The sequence below is a fragment of the Argentina silus genome, assembly GCF_951799395.1.
Source record: "Argentina silus genome assembly, chromosome: 7".
NCBI lineage: Eukaryota > Metazoa > Chordata > Actinopteri > Argentiniformes > Argentinidae > Argentina > Argentina silus.
This window is the reverse complement of record NC_139661.1, coordinates 5,526,875-5,548,955: the sequence shown is the minus strand read 5'-3', so window position 1 is coordinate 5,548,955 and position 22,081 is coordinate 5,526,875. Positions and strand designations below refer to the sequence as shown.

Genomic DNA, 22,081 nt, shown 5'->3' with positions numbered 1-22,081 from the left:
CAAATACTTATCTGTGCTTGATTGTGTTTGCCTGGTGCAATTGAACCAATGCGATAGTTCCAAAAGTGCAAACCCCGCCCATCTGGCACTCCAGGCAGTCTCAAGCAGACGCTTAAAGTATTTGAAAGGATTTTCAAAAGGAGCAGTATACAGCCAACAGTAAACACCACTAAAGGCTGTTTACGTTTCTCAGGCAGGCCTACTGTTTTATGTCACCGGGGAGGCTGGTGGAGGCTGAAACCGAAGGACTAGGACATTGTAATTGATGGAACGGAATAAGGAATGGTATCAGACAAGGACCGAACACATACCATTCCTCATTCTGTTCTATGCATTCCAATGAGCCCATCCGCCCATCCGCCCAGTCCCTCCCCGAGTGACTTCATACATAAGTAAGCAGCATTGCAGCACACAACACCAGGCTACGCTCTTCTTCCATGTCATATTGGATCAATCTGGGCATCAAATATTAACATTTAAAAAGAGATCTAGCCTTCTAAGAATATGGAATAGGCTTACAGATGCTACCATTTAGTCTCCCACTCAGAGAAGAAGCCAGGCAACAGGCCTGGATAGGTTAGAACAGGACTGGATAGGTTAGAACAGGACTGGATAGTTTAATCAGCAATTCTGTCATATCTCGCCAAAGCCTTATTACGTGTTCCCTCTCCTCTTAGTTAGAACTGTACCAGGGGAGGCCGGTGGAGGTAGAAATCGGAGGACGAGGCTCATTGTAATGCATGGAATGGAATGAGAAGTGTGTTTGATAGCATTCGACCATTCCATTCCACACGTTACAATGAGCCTCGTCCTTCCGATTACTACCTGCACCGCGCCTGTCGACATTCCCTCTCTCCCTCTCTCCCTCTCTCCCTCTCTCCCTTCCTTCAGCCCTGATTAGAAACCTCTGGTCTTCAGCGGCCTCATCAACTCAATCTGTGTGATTAGCGTTAGCTCGTCTGGCCTTATGCTAATTCAGGCAGGAGGATAATCTGGGGATGGAATGAATCTCGGTGAAACTAATGTGTTCCTCGATCCCTCGACTCACAGGGAGCCAAGACAAACGGTTGCCAAAAAAAGAACAATGTGGAGCTCTGTTCGGCTCCCAAAAAAAAGACAAGAATCTGATTTAAAACATAGAACTCAATCATTTACGTCAAGTATAATTTCAACCACCGATTACAAATACACAGTCTAGTACCCTAATCTGATCTTTTTGATTTGACCTTGATCTTCCCAGGAAGATCACCACCATAGAAATAGAATTAAATAGAATCATTCTATTTCTATGGATGATTGTATATCATTCTATGTTTATGGATGATTCTATATGGTTCTATTTCTATGGATGACTTTATTTCATTCTATTTCTATGGATGACTTTATTTCATTCTATTTCTATGGATGACTCTTTTTCATTCTATTTCTATGGATGATTCTATATTGTTCTGTTTCTATGGATGACTCTATTTCATTCTATTTCTATGGATGACTCTATTTCATTCCATTTCTATGGATGACTCTATTTCATTCTATTTCTATGAATGATTCTATTTCATTCTATTTCTAGGGTCCCCCTACTAATGCCTGTTGAAATGCTTGTTCACTACACTTAGCATGTCCAGCACAATAAGCAGCCCTGTCTGTCAGCCTGCCTGTCTGTCTGAAGGGGGACAGTCAAGTGTTTGCGGTGACACCTGGCACACACCGGGCTCCAGTTACGAGTGGGAGAGGGCAGCAGGAGATTTACACTCGGCAACTGGAGGCGTGAAAAAGCGTCCAGTGGCCATTGTGGATCTGCCTGCCTGTATTGGTGCTTGTGGCTGTGGCATTTGGCCTTGGCTTTGGCGAAAACAGTTACCCAATACCTGTGATCCTGATTAACATTACTCACAAGGGGAGTGTGAAAGTTGGACCTTTTTTTCATGGGGATATCTAAGCTAGTGTCAATAAACGATACAAACTGATGGGACACTGAGAATGAATATACAGTAGGCTAGGCCTGTCTATTCATGTGGCAAGATTTTTCCATGGCCATAATGCCATTTTCAAGACTTTTCAATATCCATCACAACCGAAGAAAATGTATACTGATGCTTCCCAGTAAAGGTTGGATTGCCAATGTGAGTTCAAAATGCTAACATATACAGTACCTTACTCATGGTCTATTTACAATAAAATTGTTAGGCAATACACCAGTGTAACCAAATAATGGATTTCAAACAGCATTTGGGGACAGCTTGTGGTTACTTACCTCTCGCAGATAGCTTTTTGGTGTTGATTATTTTGGCAGCATATTCCTGTCCTGTGCAAAGCTTGACACATCTGCGCACCACTGAAAATGCTCCCCTGGAAACACACAAACAAAAGGGACCTCCTGATTAACATTCAACCACATAAATAGCTTAACCTAATGTCATTTGTGAATGCATTTGGGTACGACAAGGTCAGTATGCCAAAAGAAATATGATATAACTTTAGAATTAAATATATAATATACAATATGACATGTCGTTATAATGTTTAAATTAACTTGAAACAGACAATGAGGACACTAAAGTATATTTTCTATGTCGTATGGAGGTCTTTCCTGATAATCTCTTCTGCACACATTTCTCCCAGCACAGCATAGAATACGCCTGATGTCACTCGCTTGCACGCTAATTGTGGCTACATTAATAGAATATACGGTGAGGGTTTGTCTGCTTAATAGGCTCCCTTGAGGTTCCCAACACAAAGTCAGCACATTCTAACGTGTAAGATGAGTGTGTGTGTGTGTGTGTGTGTGTGTGTGGGTTGAAGGAGGGGGGGGGGTGTTAGTGTGTGTGTGTGTGTGTGTGGGTTGAAGGGGGGGGGGTGTTAGTGTGTGTATGTGTGTGTGTGTGTTAGTGTGTGTGTGTGTGTGTGTGTGTGTGTGTGTGTGTGTGTGTGTGTGTGGGTTGAAGGGGGGGTGTTAGTGTGTGTGTGTGTGTGTGTGTGTGTGTGTGTGTGTGTGTGTGTGTGAGATAAGGCTGTGACAGTCATGGAATTGTGGGTAGCGGTCTATCGCCTGCAAATAATCATTTAAATAACCTCCAAAACAGTTTAGTTCAGGGTTATGTGTATATAAAAGGGAAAATATGTCTCGCTAATTCACAGTAGCTTGCTAAATGTCAACTTGTTTAATTAGAACACAGGTGAAATCTATCAAAATGCATTTTGGGAGGATCTGCGTTTCGAAAACGCTGACTTTTGAAAGCTACAGTAATGTGACTCTTGATTGACACAACAATACCACATGACAGAGCCAGAATAACATTGTGGTGATCATAGTCATAGACATCCAACATTTTTAAATAGAAGCTATATTTGTTTATTCAACAGAGAGCAAGAACATCTGGCATGAAAGAAAGCGCACGCCAAATGAAAAGGTCACCAATAGTGAACTTGAAAGTGAAACGCGCTCCCTTTGGGAGAAGGAGACGGAGGTCTGATAAATAGATGGATTAAGGGAGTAAAACAATTGTTAATGATCATTCATTTACACTCCTGCTACTGGGTAAAGTATATCTATATGAAAATATAGAATTTGTTCACAGTCGTCCACGTATAACCATGTAACCGATGGTCACCATGTAACTGTCACAGCCCGAGTGAAAAAAACACACCCTAAGCACACCCAACGCATTAGAGAGACTAGACACCTAAGAAACACCCTGGCTATGTCACACACACACACACACACACACACACACACACACACACACACACACACAGATTTCGATTGACAACCCAACACATCGGAAGAGCAAGTGGAACACGGCTTTCTTGGCTGCCCTGAGCTGGTCAGAATTAATGTGTTAACAAAGTGCTTTTCATTAGTGTCTGTGTCTGCCCCACATGTCTCTGTGGAGACATTAATGTGATTTACAATGACCCCCCCACCACCCCCCCACCACCCCCATGTCAGACCACTGGGATAGGGAGGGGGGAAAGGCCACGCAGTGACACTTGCACCTCGCCCCACATAGCTGGGATGACTGGGGGCTGCTGGGAAATAAGAAAGCCACACACACACACACATGCACGTACGCACCCACGCTCACTCACTCACACACTCACTCACACACTCACACGTAATGGGGAGAGACACACTTTATATACACACACACACACACACACACATCCCCCATGCACGCACGCACGCACACACACACACACACACACACACACACACACACACTCTCTAATCGGACACTGACACAACACCCAACAGCTGTCCCTGGAAAGTTCACACTCTGCGAGGTCTCTTTTGTGAAGCGTAAACACACCACAGTTAGAACTAGGCCTGCTTATTATGTCTGATGGGTTTTTTTCAGTTAAACAGGTTCACTATAACTATAACAACACTATAAGCCCTGAGGTAGTGCCATACAGCAGAGACAGAGAGAGTTTTACAAGGCCAGGTTTTATTGTCTTTAGATGTTGGATTTGTATGACATTGTTAAAGCATAATTAGGTGTGGAAACCAGTTTGTATTTGTAACACCTGGGCTTCATCTCCTAAGTTTAAATTCACTGTGTCTGTATGATGATAGGCCTACTGTAGGTTCTGTCCTGTTATTTCCTTTTCTTCAATATGTTGGGGTGTGTACAGACAATCCTGTCTCATACGTTGTCTGAGAGGACATGAGGCTGTGTGTATGGTGGTAAGCCTAAAGATAGACTCATCAATGATGACATCATTATACAAGGGCAACTTCCTGCTTGCAGACAACGATTGCGTTCCTGGGCATCTTCATTGCAGTCACAAGGCGCGTTGCCAAATCATATAGAAATGGTTCCTGAAGTGTTCACAACTTCTCCAGGCGGAGTGTAAGGCTGAATCATTTCTACAGAGCTACTGCAATGACGCAACCATTACTAACAACAGAATTCAAATCCCAAACTGCCATCATTGGCTCTTTCTAATTCTCCCTTGCTTGAGGCATGCATATTTTGGGAAAAGCTAGGCTAATGATGTCAGTCCTAGGAGATTTGAATTCTGTCGTTGTTGATGTCACACACACGCACACGCACACACAATTCAACGTTGCTTAAAATGACACTTGCAACACTCTCACTAATATTCCCAGCATCATCTCCATTATTAAAATGTGTGTGTGCCTGATTGAAGCAACAAAAAAACAACAACAACAACCACATCAAAAGTATATGACAGCTCAAAAGCTGTGACAGGAAACATAATGACAGAACGTAATAACATGACATACATCGGACGTATTCGTCAACCAGTGGCAGCCTTATGTGCCTGCCTGCACATTGGTTGTCGACGACTGTTTACTCTCCAGTGAGTCCACATCCTACCGTAGGATATGAAGTCCGTGCATGGGTTATTATCATTTACGACTAAATGAGTCGGCTAGTAAAAACACTAATAAAGATGATGAATCATTCATTTGACTCCTGAGTCCATTCGAAATGTCACGATTTGCAGATCACTCCCGCTGTAACGTTGTGTAATCTGAATAATTCAACACAGACTCGGAGATATTGTGCAAAAGCAGCGCCATGTACACCCGTGGAAACGGAGGCGCGGTAACGATACCAAACACTCCCCTCGCGTCAAGCACACAAGGCATGTTCACCACAGACACACAAATTATAAACACACACACACCAAACAGTCGTTTCTTTTTTTTTTGACAGCTTCAAAATGTCACTGTCTATGGCGCTCCACTGTAGCGACCAGCGGTATAGCTGGTAGGGGACAGGGGGGGAGAGAGAGAGAGAGACGGGCGGCAGTTTGGAAAGGGGCGTATATGTCAAAGAGAGTCCAGCTAGCGCGCTGGTTTACATTTTCAGAGAGCTATTCCTCGGAGCCGTAGAAAAACTACTGCAATACTTTATCGGGAACGCAAAGTGTGTGTGTGTGTGTGTGTGTGTGTGAGAGAGAGAGAGCGTATTTTGAGAGTGCGCGCTGTCACCCTTGCCTTGCGCCACTGTGTCACCCCGAAAAAAAGACCACACCAACAACACACAATCTCGTACAGCTCGCTGACGAAAACCACAACGTTAAGACATATTTACAAATGTGTCATGCAAATCGCCACATCAAAGTACAAAAGCTTACTTTCCCAGCTCTTCGTAGAGCTGAAAATCGTCCGTGAATCGTGTACAGGTTGTCACAGCCATGTCTCCGTTTCTCGTGGTCGTCTCACGGATCGGGCTGCTCCTCTGCTACTTGATAACCCTCCGTGAAATGTAATTTCTCTCAAAATATGCGTCCTCTTTCCGAGCTGCCGCCTATTCAACGAGACGCCTTTTACGGCAGTGATAAGTATTTGCGTGAAGGATAGGTTGATATGGAAGACTAGCGACCAAGAAGGTTGCTTGCTCTCGTCTCCCCCACTACTACTGTAGCTAGATACTGTACCGTACCGTACCGTTCCTTACCAGTGCGCTCGACTGCCGCTAATGTCAAAGCACTGGCGCAAACTGCTCACTGCTGCCCTCGATTGGGGAATACGTGTAACCGCGGGCGTGGGTAATGTAACCATACACACCTCCCCATGTGTACTGTACTTCCAAATAGGGGCAAATTGAAGAGAGAGGTTATTTGTGTTTTGTGTGGGGGTGCAAATGCTGATTTTAATGACAAATGCACCAACATTTGATTGTATACATTGAAGCCAATACATGACATATTGTCAGTCAACAAACATGGCATGAATATGTTAGAAGTAAGCCTGTGTTCTGTAGTTATATATAAAGCACATAGAAACAAAGATATCACACGAAAAATGTTTAAGATGTTGTTTTACAATGGACAAATGGTTGTGACGAACAGTTTCGATAAATCATGTTGCTTTGCCAAAATGATTTCCTTTTACATGCAGGAAGTGTTCAGTGGGTGGGTGTGTCTTCATAGAATAGCTTTATTCTCTTGTCACATTTATAACGACCAAACTGAGTTTAACCCCGAATTTGCAGTCACTTTTCTTCGCAGTGTCCAAATATTTAGTCTCATAGTCTCAGACCTTGTCATAGTTGTATTTAAAAGTGGAGAAATTTTGACTTTGCCTCAAAACTGCAGTCAAAATCCTGTGGTTAGCCTCAAACCAGTAGTAATGCACTCTTATACCAGGCTACAGTAACTTGAAAGAGCTCTGCTGTTGCTGTGTGGGTTTGTGTCATTTGATTTTCAGATGGGGAAACATCACAGTTCACTTAGTGCTCACTCCCACATAACAGTAATCATCCTACAGTCAGGGAGTAATGCGACATAATTGTCACCAATTAGCTTCATTCGTCAACAATGACTCAGGAGGGAGTTACTTTCTCGCTCCCCATTTCTAAAGTAGCACATTAGCTACCGTTGGGATTTTACGATGCCACTCAGTATACTGTATTATTTTGAGTAGCAAATTGGTTCTGGTACCAAGAGTGGTGTAGTCATCACACCATTCAACTTTGAGGTCACAGCACTGATGTCGCATGTCTGCTGATTTATCTATATGGGACCTTTTGAATAACCAACAGCCTTCCACACCATTACAGGGGCATGACACACACACACACACGCGCACACGCACACACACACGCGCACACACACACACACACACACACACACACACACACGAACGACCTGGATTGTAGTCCACATCATTGTGAGATCACTAATTAGGATGTTGCTTAATTAATTGCACCCTCTCTATGGAATTTTTTGTTCATTTCATGATAATCAATTAGCATGCAGCCAAGTGCGTACTTCTGAAGTGACTGTCTTACAACCACTATGCAATGGTTATGGTGATTTGATTAAAACATTTTACACAGCAAACAGGTGTATTCATAATGGCCAATTCCACTTTTATTCAGGGTTAGGGTCAGTGCTTTAAAGGACCACACACACACAGACACACACACAGACACACACACAGACACACACACAGGATTACAGAGTTGCCATGGCACTGGAATAAATTAACATATCAAGTAGAGACTTCCATCCTTATACAGGAGTGAGCTTGACAGTCAGCTATGGTGCCAACTGTCAGAGCAAATTACATCACTCATTAGTTCAAACACAACACACAGATTGTACATATAAATGTATACAAAATAATTCACACAACAGTCAAATAAATAAGACATCATGCCCTCTGTATTGCTTGAAACGTCCCCATGCATTTGCTGACATCCGGCACAAGCAGTTGTGCCTTAGTTGCATAATCAATATGATGATCATGATAACTCATATGATGATGATAATAATCATTCATATGTTGATATCAATGAGTACAATTTAAAACAAAAGTGCTCTCCCCCTACCCCATTCCACAGATGTACACAGGGATTGTGTGGGGGGGGGTCTTGGAGAGGGAGCCCTCTTGAGAACCTGTGGCCATGACCCAATCGTCTCAGATAGCTCCTTCTCCTCATCTCCTTCCCTTCATGCAAGACCTGTCACCTTTTCAGCTGTCATGAAGGAAAGGACACAAGGACACAAGGACACAAAGCCACTTGAGAGAATAGGGACATGTTCCACTGCTTTCAAAAATGCATCCTTCCTTGAAGTACAGTAATCACTGATCATGACTTGGGTCTTTCCCAAGTCAAGTCAAGTCAGTGATTTCTTCAAGGAAGGATGCATTTTTAGAGTATTGGAACAGGCCCATAGCCTCTGGGTGTTTGATACAGGAGCCTTTTGGAGTGGAGAGCTGGACAACAGATTGACTGGTTGTGAAGACCATCCGTGGTTCTAAAGGGCGTTGGGGACACACAGTGTGGCTCACACCAGTATTCTGAGTGAGTTGACGTGGAGGTGGTAGAGAAAGTCAGCGTAGGACGCTCCGCCGTTGGGACTCTTGTCTTCCACCAGGAGGCGCTGGAGGGCCTCCTCAGAGCTGTCCCCTTGTTTCACCACCCTCAGCTGAGGGGAAGACACACATACAGTTCAGAGTTTAAAGATTTTTCTCTTTCTTACTTCTCTTTTTCACACACACTCTCACACACTCTCTCACACACACACACACACACACACACACACACACACACACACACACACACACACACACACGCACACACACACACACACACACACACACACACTTTTAGAGGAGGTTGACATAGCCAGTCATATAGAGTCAAGTTTGAAGAGAGAGCAAGAGAGCAAGTGCAAGTGACAGAGGGAGGAACAGACTATGAGTCAGAGAGGATTGGGTGCCAGCTCGCTACCTTGCCATCTCCCACGCAATGTTTTTGGAGACTCACTTTGCGAGCATAGGGTGCTTGTGAGTTCAGGATCTCCATGAGTGTCTTCACACTGGTAGACAGAGGATTGTCCAGCACAGGTAGCTTCATCTGGGGAGGGAGGGAGGGAGGGAGGGAGGGAGAGAGAGAAGACACACACACAAACACTGTTTCATAAGTCACGGTCCATCCATGTCTTTCCCTGAGCTTGGTGAGAGAACCCAGTCAGAAATCAAAAACTCAAAAGCATTCCTCCCTTTTCACCTCTTATCTTTTCACTTCTCTCACCCTTTCCTCATTCCCTCTCCCTCCCTGCCACCGACTCCTTTCTCTCTCTCTCCTCTCTCTCCTCCCTCCCCCTTCCCTCCTTCCCTCACCTCCCCAGAGGGCAGCAGAGAGAGGCAGGTAGTGTTGAAGAGCTGGACCAGGGTCTGGCTGGGGACCCCGTGGCCCACCCAGAGGAGCAGGGCCAGGGGACAGTGGGCCAGGTAGAGGCCCTGGGGGTCCAGGCCAGCAGCGCTGCAACGCACAGCCTCTGCTAGGCTAGGAAGCCTAGCAGCATCGCCATCACCACACACTGGCTGCAGGTGGGACAGATGACGAGAGGGTAGGGGGGGAAAGGACATGAGCATGAATAAAGGAGAGTAACATAGAAGAAGGAGAAGGAGAAGGAGAAGGAGAAGAAGGAGAAGGAGAAGGAGAGGGAGAGGGAGAGGGAGAGGGAGAGGGAGAGGGAGAGGGAGAGGGAGAGGGAGAGGGAGAAGGAGAAGGAGAAGAAGAAGTAGAAGAAGAAGAGTTGTAATTTGGTTTAATAATCTTCATGTTTGGACCAATGAAAAACTGGTAACACTTTACCATTACGCTGCCCTTTGTTAATGACAAATCTGTCTTTATGACTTTTACTTACTGTACAGTAAGCCTTTCACCAGCATATTATACATATGATTTATGAATGGTGGTGATGAATATCATATTAGCTATGTTGTGGTGATGGAACAACTAAGCGAAACAACAACACAGCACAAAATATGATCTATAAAACGCATCATCTTTGTATCAAACTTCAGGTGTGGACTGTCTCATCGATAGATATTCCAATATTCCTCAATCCACAATATTCAAGTCTTCAACCTGGTGTTATAACGAGCCACATGCTTCCTCTCTCACAGTCATTCCATCATCATCATCATCATCATCATCACCACGACGTACCAAAGGCAGAAGCAGTGGGTAGAAGTGGCAGGCGGTGGTCCTGGTGTCCATGGAGACCAGTTGACTGCGCAGCTGTAGGCGTTGATGCACGGAGCTGCGCAGGCAGGGCAGCAGGACCTCGCTCTTCCTCAGGCTGTTGATGTACACTGGTAAGGCTCGCAGGTACTGGGGTAGCACCAGCTAACACACGCACGCACACGCGCACACACACACACACACACACACACACACACACACACACACACAGAGACACACACACAGAGACACACACACAGAGACACACACAGAGACACACACACACACACACACACACAGAGACACACACAGAGACACACACACAGAGACACACACACACACACACACACAGAGACACACACACAGAGACACACACACAGAGACACACACACAGACACACACCCTTTAACAACCAGCTTCATATTTTCTCAGACAAATATGAGAAAGGATAATCTATACACAGCAACATCTTGAGAGGGTAAAAATAACAGGATAGAACCTGGCCTATCATCATACATTCTTGTTTCTTCTCAAATGAAATAGCTTAATCTTTCTTTTCTTTCTCACAAACCTTTATGTTTTAAATCTGTAAATTAGGGTGAGGTTATAATATAACCTGGAGACAGGTTTCTTACCTCATCTGCACTTTTTAAATAAATGTTATCATTTCACTGTTTTCTAATGTATTTATGTGTGCGAATAAATAAATAACAAATAACAAAATGCAGACACATTTATGCTGAGGAGATGAAGCCCAGGTGCTACAAATACAAATTGGTTTCCACACCTAATTATGCTTTAACAATGTCAATACAAATCCAACATCTAAAGACAATAAAACCTGGCCTTGTAAAACTCTCTCTGTCTCTGCTGTATGGCACTACCTCAGGGCTTATAGTGTTGTTATAGTTATAGTGAACCTGTTTAACTGAAAAAACCCATCAGACATAATAAGCAGGCCTAGTTCTAACTGTGTGGTGTGTTTACGCTTCACAAAAGAGACCTCGCTGAGTGTTTACAGGGACAGCTGCTGGGCGTTGTGTCAGTGAGTCTCAGATAAGAGTTTGTGTGGTGTTTGTGTCTGTGCAATGTTTCCCCTAGGATATTTTGTAGCAATGTTTTTTTTTTTTTTTTAATGTAGGGGGGGTCCGGGTACATCAACCCTGGGAGATTTCTTTTATAAAACAACTGTTAGATGTTCAGTTCTGGTGACTGTTTCAAGCGATAATGACTCCAAAATGAAACCAAGCCTGATAATGAGTTTGAGGAGGGAATGCCATCAACTGGCAGCTAGGGAAATAAAATCACACTTGACTGCAAAACAATGTTTTCAAGACAGCCTTCGGGCTCCAGACAGACTTTTACATTTGAACATGACTCATGCCATCTCAAAATCAATGGAGTGGGCATCATTAGATCAGTGTGGGCAATGCCCAACCATGCCCCTCAGTAGATCCTGTCCTGCACGTGTCTCATAAACAGCCCCGCTCGGTCTACTCTAATAAATGCTGTTTAAAGAGAGATTATTCTTTGACGTTACATTTTGAACCTCCGGAGGTTTTTTCCGCATAATGCACAATACACTACATTGGCCACATCCCTTGTTACAGTAACTCATATGCAATGTGAAGGTAAAACAGGTCTTGTCCTGTAGATTTTGTTTCATGTCTGTTCGCTAAATCTACTGGAAAAAAATGACTCTCTGCACAGAACGAAAGTCCTTCAGTAGGCTCCAGGCCTCTTTTGTGAAGTGTAAACACACCACGCAGTTAGTGCTAGGCCTGCTTATTATGTCTAATAATATTATTTATGTCCAAGGTTTTTTTCTCCAGTTAAACAGTGAAGGTTCAACACCATGAGCCCTGAGGTAGTGGCGATCTCGTACTGACGTACCTAAGTTGCTTTTACTTTCCTCCTCTGCAGCAGTGAGGAGAACGTTATCAGCGGTAGGAGGCAGGAGGAGAGTTGTCACAAATGTTGAATCAACGACCGCCATAATTGTGGCTCGCACCAGTGTGACTGATTTAAATCGGTAACGTTATTTTGTCGCAAAAGCGTTTGGTGGAAATGTTATGATGTTCCATTCCTTTTTTTTTTGCCGTGGTGGCAGTGACTTGACTGTGGTGCAGCACCGCGGATGAATGGATATAGGGGAAACACTGGTGTGTGTGTGTGTGTGTGTGTGTGTGTGTGTGTGTGTGTGTGTGTGTGTGTGTGTGTGTGTGTGTGTGTGTGTGTGTGTGTGTGTGTGTGTGTGTGTGTGTGTGTGTGTGTGTGTGTGTGTGTGATCTCCTTCACTTACCTGTCCTGGTGACACAGAGGTGGAGCTGCAGTGTTTGCGATAGCAGGCCAGAGCCTCCGTCACCTCCGCCTGCAGTTCCTCTCTCAGCTCCTGTAGAGGGCGCTCCAACGCGGCACAGTATACTGCAAAGAACCCCCACACACACAGGCCATTTGGACAGGGGAAAGACTAACGGGACACGCTCCAACTGCAATCCGATGTTGAATTTCCGAAGTGGTTGAAATTTGGTTACGGTTAGGGTTCATGGTTTGCCAGTCGGACGTGTCCCCTTAGTTGCTCCGTAATAGAGAAGATGCAGCAGACTTTAGGGCGGTCTATGTCTATGAATCAAATGAAGCTTTTCAAGCGACAGAAGTCAACAGAAGATGGAGGTATCCTCCTCTTACTTTTCTTGCAGTAGAAGGCGAGCAGGGTCTGGGCCTGGCAGTTGCGGAAGGTGTCCAGCAGGTGGCGTGAGCAGCGCAGGCTGAGGCTGTGGACCCTGGTCTTCCTCTCTCCCCATTGACTGGTGTAGGACAGGACCACCTGGGGGGAGGGGGGGGGAAGAGGAGAGCATCAGAGGAGAACAAGATTAAGGTTATTAGGGTGCTAGAGTTTGTAGTCGAGTGTCATAGTGCTGTATCGTAACTTGAGATCAGCATGCATAACTTTCGACTTTCACGTAAATAAGCGAGATTTTGGGCCGAACATTTTACGAGTTTACGATTTAACACGTTACGCAAGCAACGGATCTCAAGTTAGGACTTGGCCCATCATGACTAAATCAAACTACCGCCCACCTGGATGACCACACCCTTCTTCTCATCCAGAGCTCTGCTGTGTGCCAACTCAACAGCCAGCGTTGTCCGCCAATCAAGTGTTGCCAAGGCGACGTGGCCGGGATGAGGGCCGGGAGCGAAGGAGCCGTAGCATCCTGACACACGCAGGTCTGGAGGAACAGGAAACAGCGACTTTATTTATCCCTTACAGGGCAATCGCTATTAGAACTACAGCAGTGCTTCAGACACGTACCACAGACAAGCACAGAGACAGTGAATACACAAAAACATGACAGAAAATGTCTCAAGAGTTCAGTGCCAAAACAAATCCTGCAGTGTCTATTTGGCTATCTTTAGAATCAGTTTATAGAGTGTTAAGCTGTTGTTGTTGATGATGATGATGCATATCATCAACTGATGCATTGAAGACACTTGGGGATAGATAGATACACGTGAACAATCTGTAAATATATCTATGGCCCCACCACCCAGTCTGACCCTCTCCCTTCATACCTTTAGTGACAAAGATCCTCATCTGGGCCCTGTACCCAGTCTCTGTCTCCATACTCCTCCTCAGATCAGTGCTGAAGCGCTCCCTCTCCACCTCACCCTGGGAAAAACACTAACAAATCAGAACATAGAACATAGACTTGATTTTTTTCCTCAACGGAAATTCATTCGTGGTGTCAGGCACGTGCAGTGTTCTCACGCTAAATCGCATACAATAACATATACCATTCACAGACTCTGGGCTCCAATTTGCATGTGAAAATGTTAAAAAAGTGAGCAAAGACAGCAATCTTAACTGCCTCGTCAAAGGGATGCTTCTGATTGGTCAGCCTCCGCTGTGCATGCACACTGTCGAGCCACCATCTCTCCCTCAGACGTGTCTCCATGCGATTCTGTTTTATTGATTGCGTGTAAAAGAAAACTAATAATAAAAACCCCAAATCGCAGCCTTCTGCGGTTTAGAAATCGCGCATATTCAAATCGCAATTGCAACATGAATTTGATTCATCGTGCAGCCCTACTGTAAATCGCATACCATTCACATACTTAGTCTTAGTTGTAGCTACCGCACATCTCTTTCTGTGTACACAGGTGCCAACTGCCCTGCGAAGGTCATTCCAGACTGTGGTGAAGGGCGAGGAGGAGGAGGAGGAGTGTGTTCTTGTACCTGGAGAGTGTCGTAGCAGTGCAACGCCCCGCCCGTCAGGTATGGGACGTGTCCCGGCCAGGCCCCGCCCACATCCTGCTGGGAGAACACAAACAGGTGCACGCCACAGCCCTGACTGACGCACTCCTTGACCAATGAGACGGCATGGTCCGAGGGCTGGAAGAGGGTCTGGAATAGATGGCAGAGGAGGATTGAGAGTGATTTGTTAATTCATTTATTGGTGTTATATTAGAAACAACTGAGGTTGGACATTGTTTTGAGGTGGTATGTGTGTGTGTGTTTGTGTGTGTGTGTGTGTGTGTGTGTGTGTACATACGTACGTACGTGTGTGCGTATGTGTATGTGCGTGTGTGTGTGTGTGCCTGTACTACCTTTGGTTTGCTGGAGCTGAAAAACCCGGAGGGGCTGTGTGTGTTTGTTCCCTCTGTGAAGGGGGCAGTGTGGAAGATCAGCAGCTTGCCTGAACAGCCCACCTCCTGAACAGAGAGACAGGGAAGGGAGGCGGTCATGAGGCTCTTCTTCTGTGTGGTATACATTACAAGCTTACATAGAAATAACAGAGAGGAGGTACTTCTACGTTTGAGTCATTGAAGCAGACGCTCTTATCCAGACCCACTAACAATAAGTATGTTCGCCTGAGAGACAAACAGCTACACATCACCATCATCACAAGTAAGACTTTCTATGAGATTAGGTGGTAAACAGCAGGGATATTAACATGCATTAACATGAGGCTCTGACCTTCAGGATGGCCAGTCCAGCTCTGACAGGCAGCTCCATGGCTGCCCCACTGGAGTCTTCACACTCAGCGCTGAACAGAGGGATACGCTGCAGGACACTGGACACACACACACACACACACACATACACACACACACACACACACACACACACACACACATACACACACAACACATGGCAGGTGGACCGTTACTAAGCAAAGCTACACATTGACTTGAGGGTGGCCTTAAATGAAAGGATTAGACAGGACCACGTAAATATTTTCTCATATTTATGGGGCTGTCCATAACTCACTTCTTTTTTCTCCTTCAGGTGGCAGTGACACCTTGACTTGTTATGGTCGTGTTTAGCAACCCAGGCCACCCACCTAACTACAAACTAGGGCTGTGCCGACTACTCACTAAGAAAACATTACTCACTACGGACTTTGGGCGTTTTACGGGCCGGATCCTAAGTACTCCATTGGCTAGCTAGTTAAGCTATCTGTAACCGAATGAGAGATTTGTGCGATGTGCCTGCTGCCGTGATTGGATCAGAGCATTGAACTGTACGCTGTGCCCTCCTCCTCCCTTCCCCCACGCCGTCTCCTTCACCTCAGACAGACAGGTGGATAGAAGGCAGCGGATGACGTACAGCCGTAGCAGTCTGCGTTTATCTCAGCTCGAAGCGCATCCCTTCCGAAACGGTTGTAATATTGTACAGGAATATATAAACATTTGAATCCGAGTATGACGACTCCCACAGCACACCCCGACTACAAACCCTGCTTTTTATGGGGAAAAACTAAAAAGTTACCTTTCGATGCCGTCTATACAGTCTTTGAGAGGCACAAGTAGCCCCTCCTTCACAGGAAGCTGAAGATCCTCTGTTTCCGTGACGACCAGCATGTGAGGGCGGAACAGGGCGGGGCTGAGGTCGTAGAGGTGGATCCTGCTGTCGTAGGTCATCAAACCCACACGGAGATCCGATTGGACAGCACCTTCCTCCCTCAAACAAGTCAAGAGTGATGTTACTCAGTATGACATAGTGTAAGAGATGGTAGATGGTAAATGGGATGCTTGGGACGACCCTACCCTCAACCCTAACCTTAAACCTTACACTTACCCTTACTCTAACATTAACCATAACCCTTTACCTAACCCTAACCTTAATCCTTACACTTACTCTAACATTGACCATAACCCTTTACCTAACCCTAACCTTAATCCTTACATTAAACTCAACTTCAATGGGGTGACATCAGAGTCGGGTCTTCCCAAGCATCCCACTTAGCATTTACTCATTGAGCACCTTTATTTGACCCTCCTATAGTATGTTCAGTCAATATGAATTGAGTGATGACAGATGAGTGAGTGAGTGAGTGAGGGGCATGCATGGGTCAGTGTGTGTGTGTGTGTGTGTGTGTGTGTGTGTGTGTGTGTGTGTGTGTGTGTGTGTGTGTGTGTGTGTGTATTTACCTATGCAGGGGTGTGAGGAGTGAGCGTAACTGTTGACTAATGAGGTCCAGTTGCCCTCCTCTCAGTGCTGGGGCAGACACATCAACAGCCAACAGCAACACAGCAGCCTCTCCCTGTAAAACACACAATATAGCACTATATCATTCATATTACACAGAGAGAGCACACACTTACACACGCACGCGCGCGCACACACACACACACACACACATATATACGCACAAACAATGGTAGAAAGTGTGTGTTTAGTGCGGTTCTGACCTGTTGAGTGTCCAGTATCTCGTAGGAACCCAGGCTAAGCTCAGGTCTCTTATCTCTGTCCACCCTTACCCCTTCACCTGTGGTGGGCTGGTAATGCTTCCAAGACACTGAGAGAGAGAGAGAGAGAGAGAGAGAGAGAGAGAGAGAGAAAGAAAGAAAGTGGCAGAAAGGGAGGGGGAGAAGAGGCGGAGAGAATGTCAGACTTAAGACGGAAAGAGGAAAAGAGAAGACTGGAAGCGGTAGGTTAAAAAGAGAAGACAGAGGAAGATAGCGCTTACCTTCACTGAGTTTCCCACAGAAGGGGCAGTAGAACCTCTGGCCACAGTCCTGCCATCCCATAGCTGGACACATGTAGGCCCCACACTCACCACAGCCTTTCATACAGTCTGTCTGACTGCACACTGGCAGGGGGCGCTAGAGAGCAACAACACAAACAGACAACAGTAGGTGAGCGGAAGTGTTAAAAGTCACTTTTAGCTGATTTACTAAGGGTGTAAGAGTGAAAGAAAAAGAGGAATGCTAAATGCACTAAATGCATCCATCCATCCTTCCTTTGTCCCTTCCTTGAAGTAAGGGCTGATCTAACTCGATTTGGATTGGTCTATGCTTTTCCTTGTGTTGCTTTCACCTCTGCTTTCATGTTAGATCAGCGATTTCTTCAAGGATAGGAGGAAGGATGGAAGGATGGATTTGGATGTGTTCAAAGTATTCAAACAGGGCTGAGTAGACACTGACCTCTCCCTCTTCCAGCCTAGCCAGGGGGGTGACAAGGGCCCCCAGGGGAAGGTGGCTCTGCAGGGCAGTCTGGCCCTCACAGGGGACGCAGTAGGAGTTGGAACGGAGGAAACGAGGAATGGCGCTACCTGAGGCAACAACACCGGACCACTGATCATCTGTGTGTGTGTGTGTGTGTGTGTGTGTGCATGTGTGTGTGTGTGTGTGTGTGTGTGTGTGCGTGTGTATGTGTGTGTCTCACCTCTGTCCTCCATGATGCAGTCTGTGGTCGGCAGTGGAGGGAGAGGGGAGTTGGTCTCAGACACAAACACCTTGCCATCCCACTCTGCCCTGTCCTCCTCCATCACCCGCACCTGAGACAGAGATAGAGAGAGAGAGAGAGAGAGAGAGAGAGAGAGACAGACAGAGACAAAGAGAGAGAGGTATATCTAACCAGGACGATAAGTCACAATGTGTGCCATCAGTAACATAGATGAGTCGATGACCTGTGCTCTGCCGACCAGGAAGAGAAGGAAAGATAGAGCAGAGGAAAGGAGAGAGGAGAGGGGGACTTACAGCGCTGGGTAAAAGTTGAGGGTCCAGGCCGTAGCGTGACTCAGAGCTGGGGCTGGACACCCCACTGCCGCCTGGGGAGGAACAGGACTGCATGGCGGTCCCCTCCTGCAAAGGTTCTTTGTGATGGTGTGAGGTTGTATCAGGGGCAGACTTGTAGAGTCCATCTGTGAGAAAGAGAAGAGTCGGGGATAACATAAGCCTCTTCTCACAGCCGCTGTATCTCTGACACAACGCCTGTTCTCCTTATACGGGCTTTCGGAGGGACCCCAAACATGATCCGATGTGCTTGGTTTTGATTTGATACACTGTTGTTTATCATTTCCATCCATGAGTTGTTTACGAAAGCTAGCTAGCTTGTGATATCTGTATTGGTGTATTGGTGCTTCAACATGTCAGCCATTTTATTCTGAACCTTGATACCCCACCAACTTCTGACTGCTCAATAACCATTGAACAAGATATATTTGACTGACTATGGAGAGTCTGTAGAAAGACACTAGGGATATCAGACAAACATATTAGGGAGACCTGTACATGACCATTTTCATTTTTGTCAGTGTTAGAATGTATTTTTCTGAGCGATCCTTGGAATGTGGTTTTACAACAAGCGGTACCAGCCCCCAAGATCTTTGTTGATAACATGTCAGACTCACTGGCGCCGAGCCTAACTGAAATGAGCCTTATATCCTGGTTTCATGTTTACTACCTACGATAAAATTGACTGCAAACTCTTTGTGGTTGCCACTTCCCTTCTGACCATTCTCTTGGACAGTAGTTTGGTGTCCCAAATCGATTTGACTAATAAACTTTATCTTTATTTAACTAAGTCTTTATTTAACTCTCAATTTGAGTATCCACCTCCTTCCACACGCCATTGGATATTATTCTTCAATATCAGAAACATCATCATTACAGTCAGTGTCTGTGTTCATGTGGCAATGTATAGTGTGTTAGTATGCTAGGGGCTTAACACACTACAGGACCAACCCGTATCATCCTCTCCTGGCTCAGAATTTGTCTTTCACACTGACTTCTCCAGCACTGTTTCAGCCACTATGGTGGACGCGTAACGAGGCCAGCCCAGTACAGCTCAGCTCTGTTCAGCTCTGTAGTGTGAATTAGGGCTTAGTGTGCATCATGATTGTGTGTAATGAGGCTGTGTTTTGATATAGCTTACCACTATATTGTTGCTGCTGTGGCAAAGCCCATTGAGGTTGCTGTTGGACAGGTGAGGTCTGGACAGGGCTATACGCCACCCCACCAGGACAAGCAAGAGGAGGACCTCCCTGATTCAGACCCCCAAACGTGGAAGGATGGAGGGTGCTCTGGGCTCCCTGGTTCACACACGCTCCCACGAATGGAGGGCTGTTGGGGGCAACTTTGTTTGAGAACATCAAAGTTGATGGGGGGCAGTTCGGATGACCCAGGTTTGCATATGGATATAGGGGAGAGACTGCATTCTGAGGTCCTTGGTTTTGAGGGCATGGTGTTACGGATGGGGGTCCGCAAGGCGGTGGAAGTACTTGATTTGGAAGTGTGGATGGTGGGCTGTTGTGGTTGTGGAGACGCTGGTTTGTGTATGTGTGTGTCAGAGTTGGAGGTGTATTCTGAGGCTTCTGGTTGGAGCATGGTGTCATGGATGGATGGGTGTTGTGGGGACCCTGGGTGAAGGGTGATTGTGGTGGTGGTGACATGGGGAGCTGGCTCAGACTCGGACAGCCCTGGTGTTGGTAGTCTAGCATGGATGGCTGGGGGTTAGGCGGACTCTGGTGTGACGATGGCCCCAGGTTGAAACTTTGAAAGGTGGGTAGAGGGTTGCTGGGTGGGGGTGCTTGAGGCGGGGCTGTGGACCAGCCGTTCTGACACGTCCAGGGCTGCCCAGGTCCGTAGCTCGAGTTGGCTGCTGGTACGTCCATCTTCTCCCATAATATTCTACGATTGGATGTCAGTTTGGAGGGATGTCCTGCCACAAAACATGATGAATAATAAATAAAAGAGGTCAAATAGAGTCATCTTATGGGCATCAGTGTCTTACAGAAGAGTAAGAGCAAGTAAGAGCATATACATTTTCAAATGCACACATAGATATTCCCCATGTGGTAATGAAACAGAACTGAAACAGAAAGTTGACAAAAGAATTGTCGTGAATGTGTCCAGAGATTACAGGTCATCTCGTACTAAATATTATACTAAAACCGATTATCAATGACTAAAACAGAACGGTATAACAGCCCACTCACAGTTAAATATATTGCAGAAAGACCATTACAAATGCCAAGCACGACATTCATTATACAATTCCATTATACTGTTCCAATGACAATGAAACAGCTGCCTACCTTTGACATGTGAAATGACATTTAGTTCATCAACCTCATCGTAAACCTCCCCCCTCTACCGTCTTCCTTTCTCGGGATCCTGTCAATATGACAGTCACCACGGTGTAGACCGCACCTCATTTATTTGTTTCATCATCTCCACCCGGTATGCACGGAGGCCATACGACATATTACACAAACTGCTTAAAATAATGTTCCGAAAAGCATTTACATTTTCATTTGATGGTTAGTTACAATGTACCGTCAAGAACCGCAGAGCGCCCACCCAGCTGGCATCACGGGGCGTACGGAGGACTGACGTCACCACGTCGCAGAAATAGAACCATCCGTCAAGTCAACTGAAAACGTATTTATTGTAACATCTTGTCTTGAAACAATAGTTGTTGTATGGCTACTTTGAAGTCACATAATCATGTCCTAGTTGGGAATTTCAAACCGCACCAGTTTGATTGAAATTACCATGTGCTTACAACTACAGCCCAATAGGTGGCAGTACAGTACCTTTACGTTGCTACAGTGGACTGGAGAAGATTCCAACCAGATATTTTAGAATAAACGTTTATATGCTCTATGTTCCAACTGTACTGAGAACTAATACTACAGAGTAGTGATGAGGTGGTTTCCATGTGAATACCTTCCTGGGTATTCTTTTCTTCAGTCCGTCTGGCACCACTTGCCTTGCCCCTTGCCTATGTCACCTTGAGGTCAGGGACAGGGAGAGTATACAGAGAGGGAAAACATCAACATCAACATAGCATAAAACTTATTAGGCTTATTAGGTATTAGGCTACTACAACTTGATACAGTAATGTACTTTTTAATTGGTATTGAACCGAAAAAAATAAAGACAAAACAGATCAAAACGTAGCCCCAACAGATGTACTGTAAAAACATTGAATTTGGCCATAAGCCCCACCACACACACATAGGTCAGCATTTATATAACCCCTGCAGCTGAGGTTGTATGGATTTTATGTCTTTCTTTTTATGACGATTTTTCTACTGGATGATATACCGGTTATTCCCCCAAAAAAAGTGCTTAATAAGTGTATACCATGATTGACAACGCTTATCTAATCATAATCCCATTAATATTTATTCATTATCAAGAACCATTATAATCATGATGAAACTGCTTTGGAGGACTAAGTGCCACTTGTATAAACCACCAGAACTGTTATTTTATGATAGTTTGCTTTAAATTAGTCACATAATCTTACCTTCATCTCGTCAATCAATATACCGTCCAATTTCAGAAATGACTGTATAATTACAACTTCAGCCCAATAGATGGCG

The 22,081-nt window shown here is 45.4% G+C and overlaps 2 protein-coding genes across 4 annotated transcripts in view; both read right to left on the bottom strand.

Annotated features, from left to right (window-relative positions):
• Window positions 1-6,376, bottom strand: part of LOC310806982 (calcium/calmodulin-dependent protein kinase type II subunit beta-like) — a 57,262-nt gene extending 50,886 nt beyond the window's left edge. The window contains exons 1-2 of the mRNA XM_083673262.1: window positions 6,112-6,376; window positions 2,255-2,349 (exon numbers count right to left, since the gene is read on the bottom strand). Of these exons, the coding sequence (XP_083529388.1) occupies window positions 2,255-2,349; window positions 6,112-6,173 (157 nt within the window). The 5' untranslated portion in view covers window positions 6,174-6,376. The remainder of the gene's footprint in view (window positions 1-2,254; window positions 2,350-6,111) is intronic.
• A 1,453-nt stretch (window positions 6,377-7,829) lies between these two features.
• On the bottom strand, window positions 7,830-21,068 carry LOC310807147 (protein transport protein Sec24C). Of its 3 annotated transcripts, none has more exons than XM_083673470.1 (21): window positions 20,997-21,068; window positions 19,624-20,409; window positions 18,447-18,610; window positions 18,133-18,244; window positions 17,892-18,019; window positions 17,435-17,570; window positions 17,157-17,263; window positions 16,896-17,008; window positions 16,234-16,425; window positions 15,439-15,535; window positions 15,069-15,173; window positions 14,698-14,865; window positions 14,327-14,422; window positions 14,034-14,130; window positions 13,542-13,690; window positions 13,149-13,287; window positions 12,763-12,884; window positions 10,446-10,625; window positions 9,611-9,814; window positions 9,255-9,344; window positions 7,830-8,913 (listed from the first exon to the last, which is right to left on the bottom strand). In XM_083673470.1, exons 2-21 carry the CDS (start codon window positions 20,360-20,362, stop codon window positions 8,773-8,775), a joined length of 3,279 nt encoding a protein of 1,092 aa, XP_083529596.1. In that variant the 5' UTR covers window positions 20,363-20,409; window positions 20,997-21,068; the 3' UTR covers window positions 7,830-8,772. The 3 variants fall into 3 exon arrangements, with proteins under 3 accessions (XP_083529596.1, XP_083529595.1, XP_083529597.1); XM_083673469.1 differs by having other exon boundaries at window positions 20,786-21,054; XM_083673471.1 differs by lacking the exon at window positions 14,327-14,422 and having other exon boundaries at window positions 20,786-21,054.
• Between the last annotated feature and the right edge of the window lie 1,013 nt (window positions 21,069-22,081).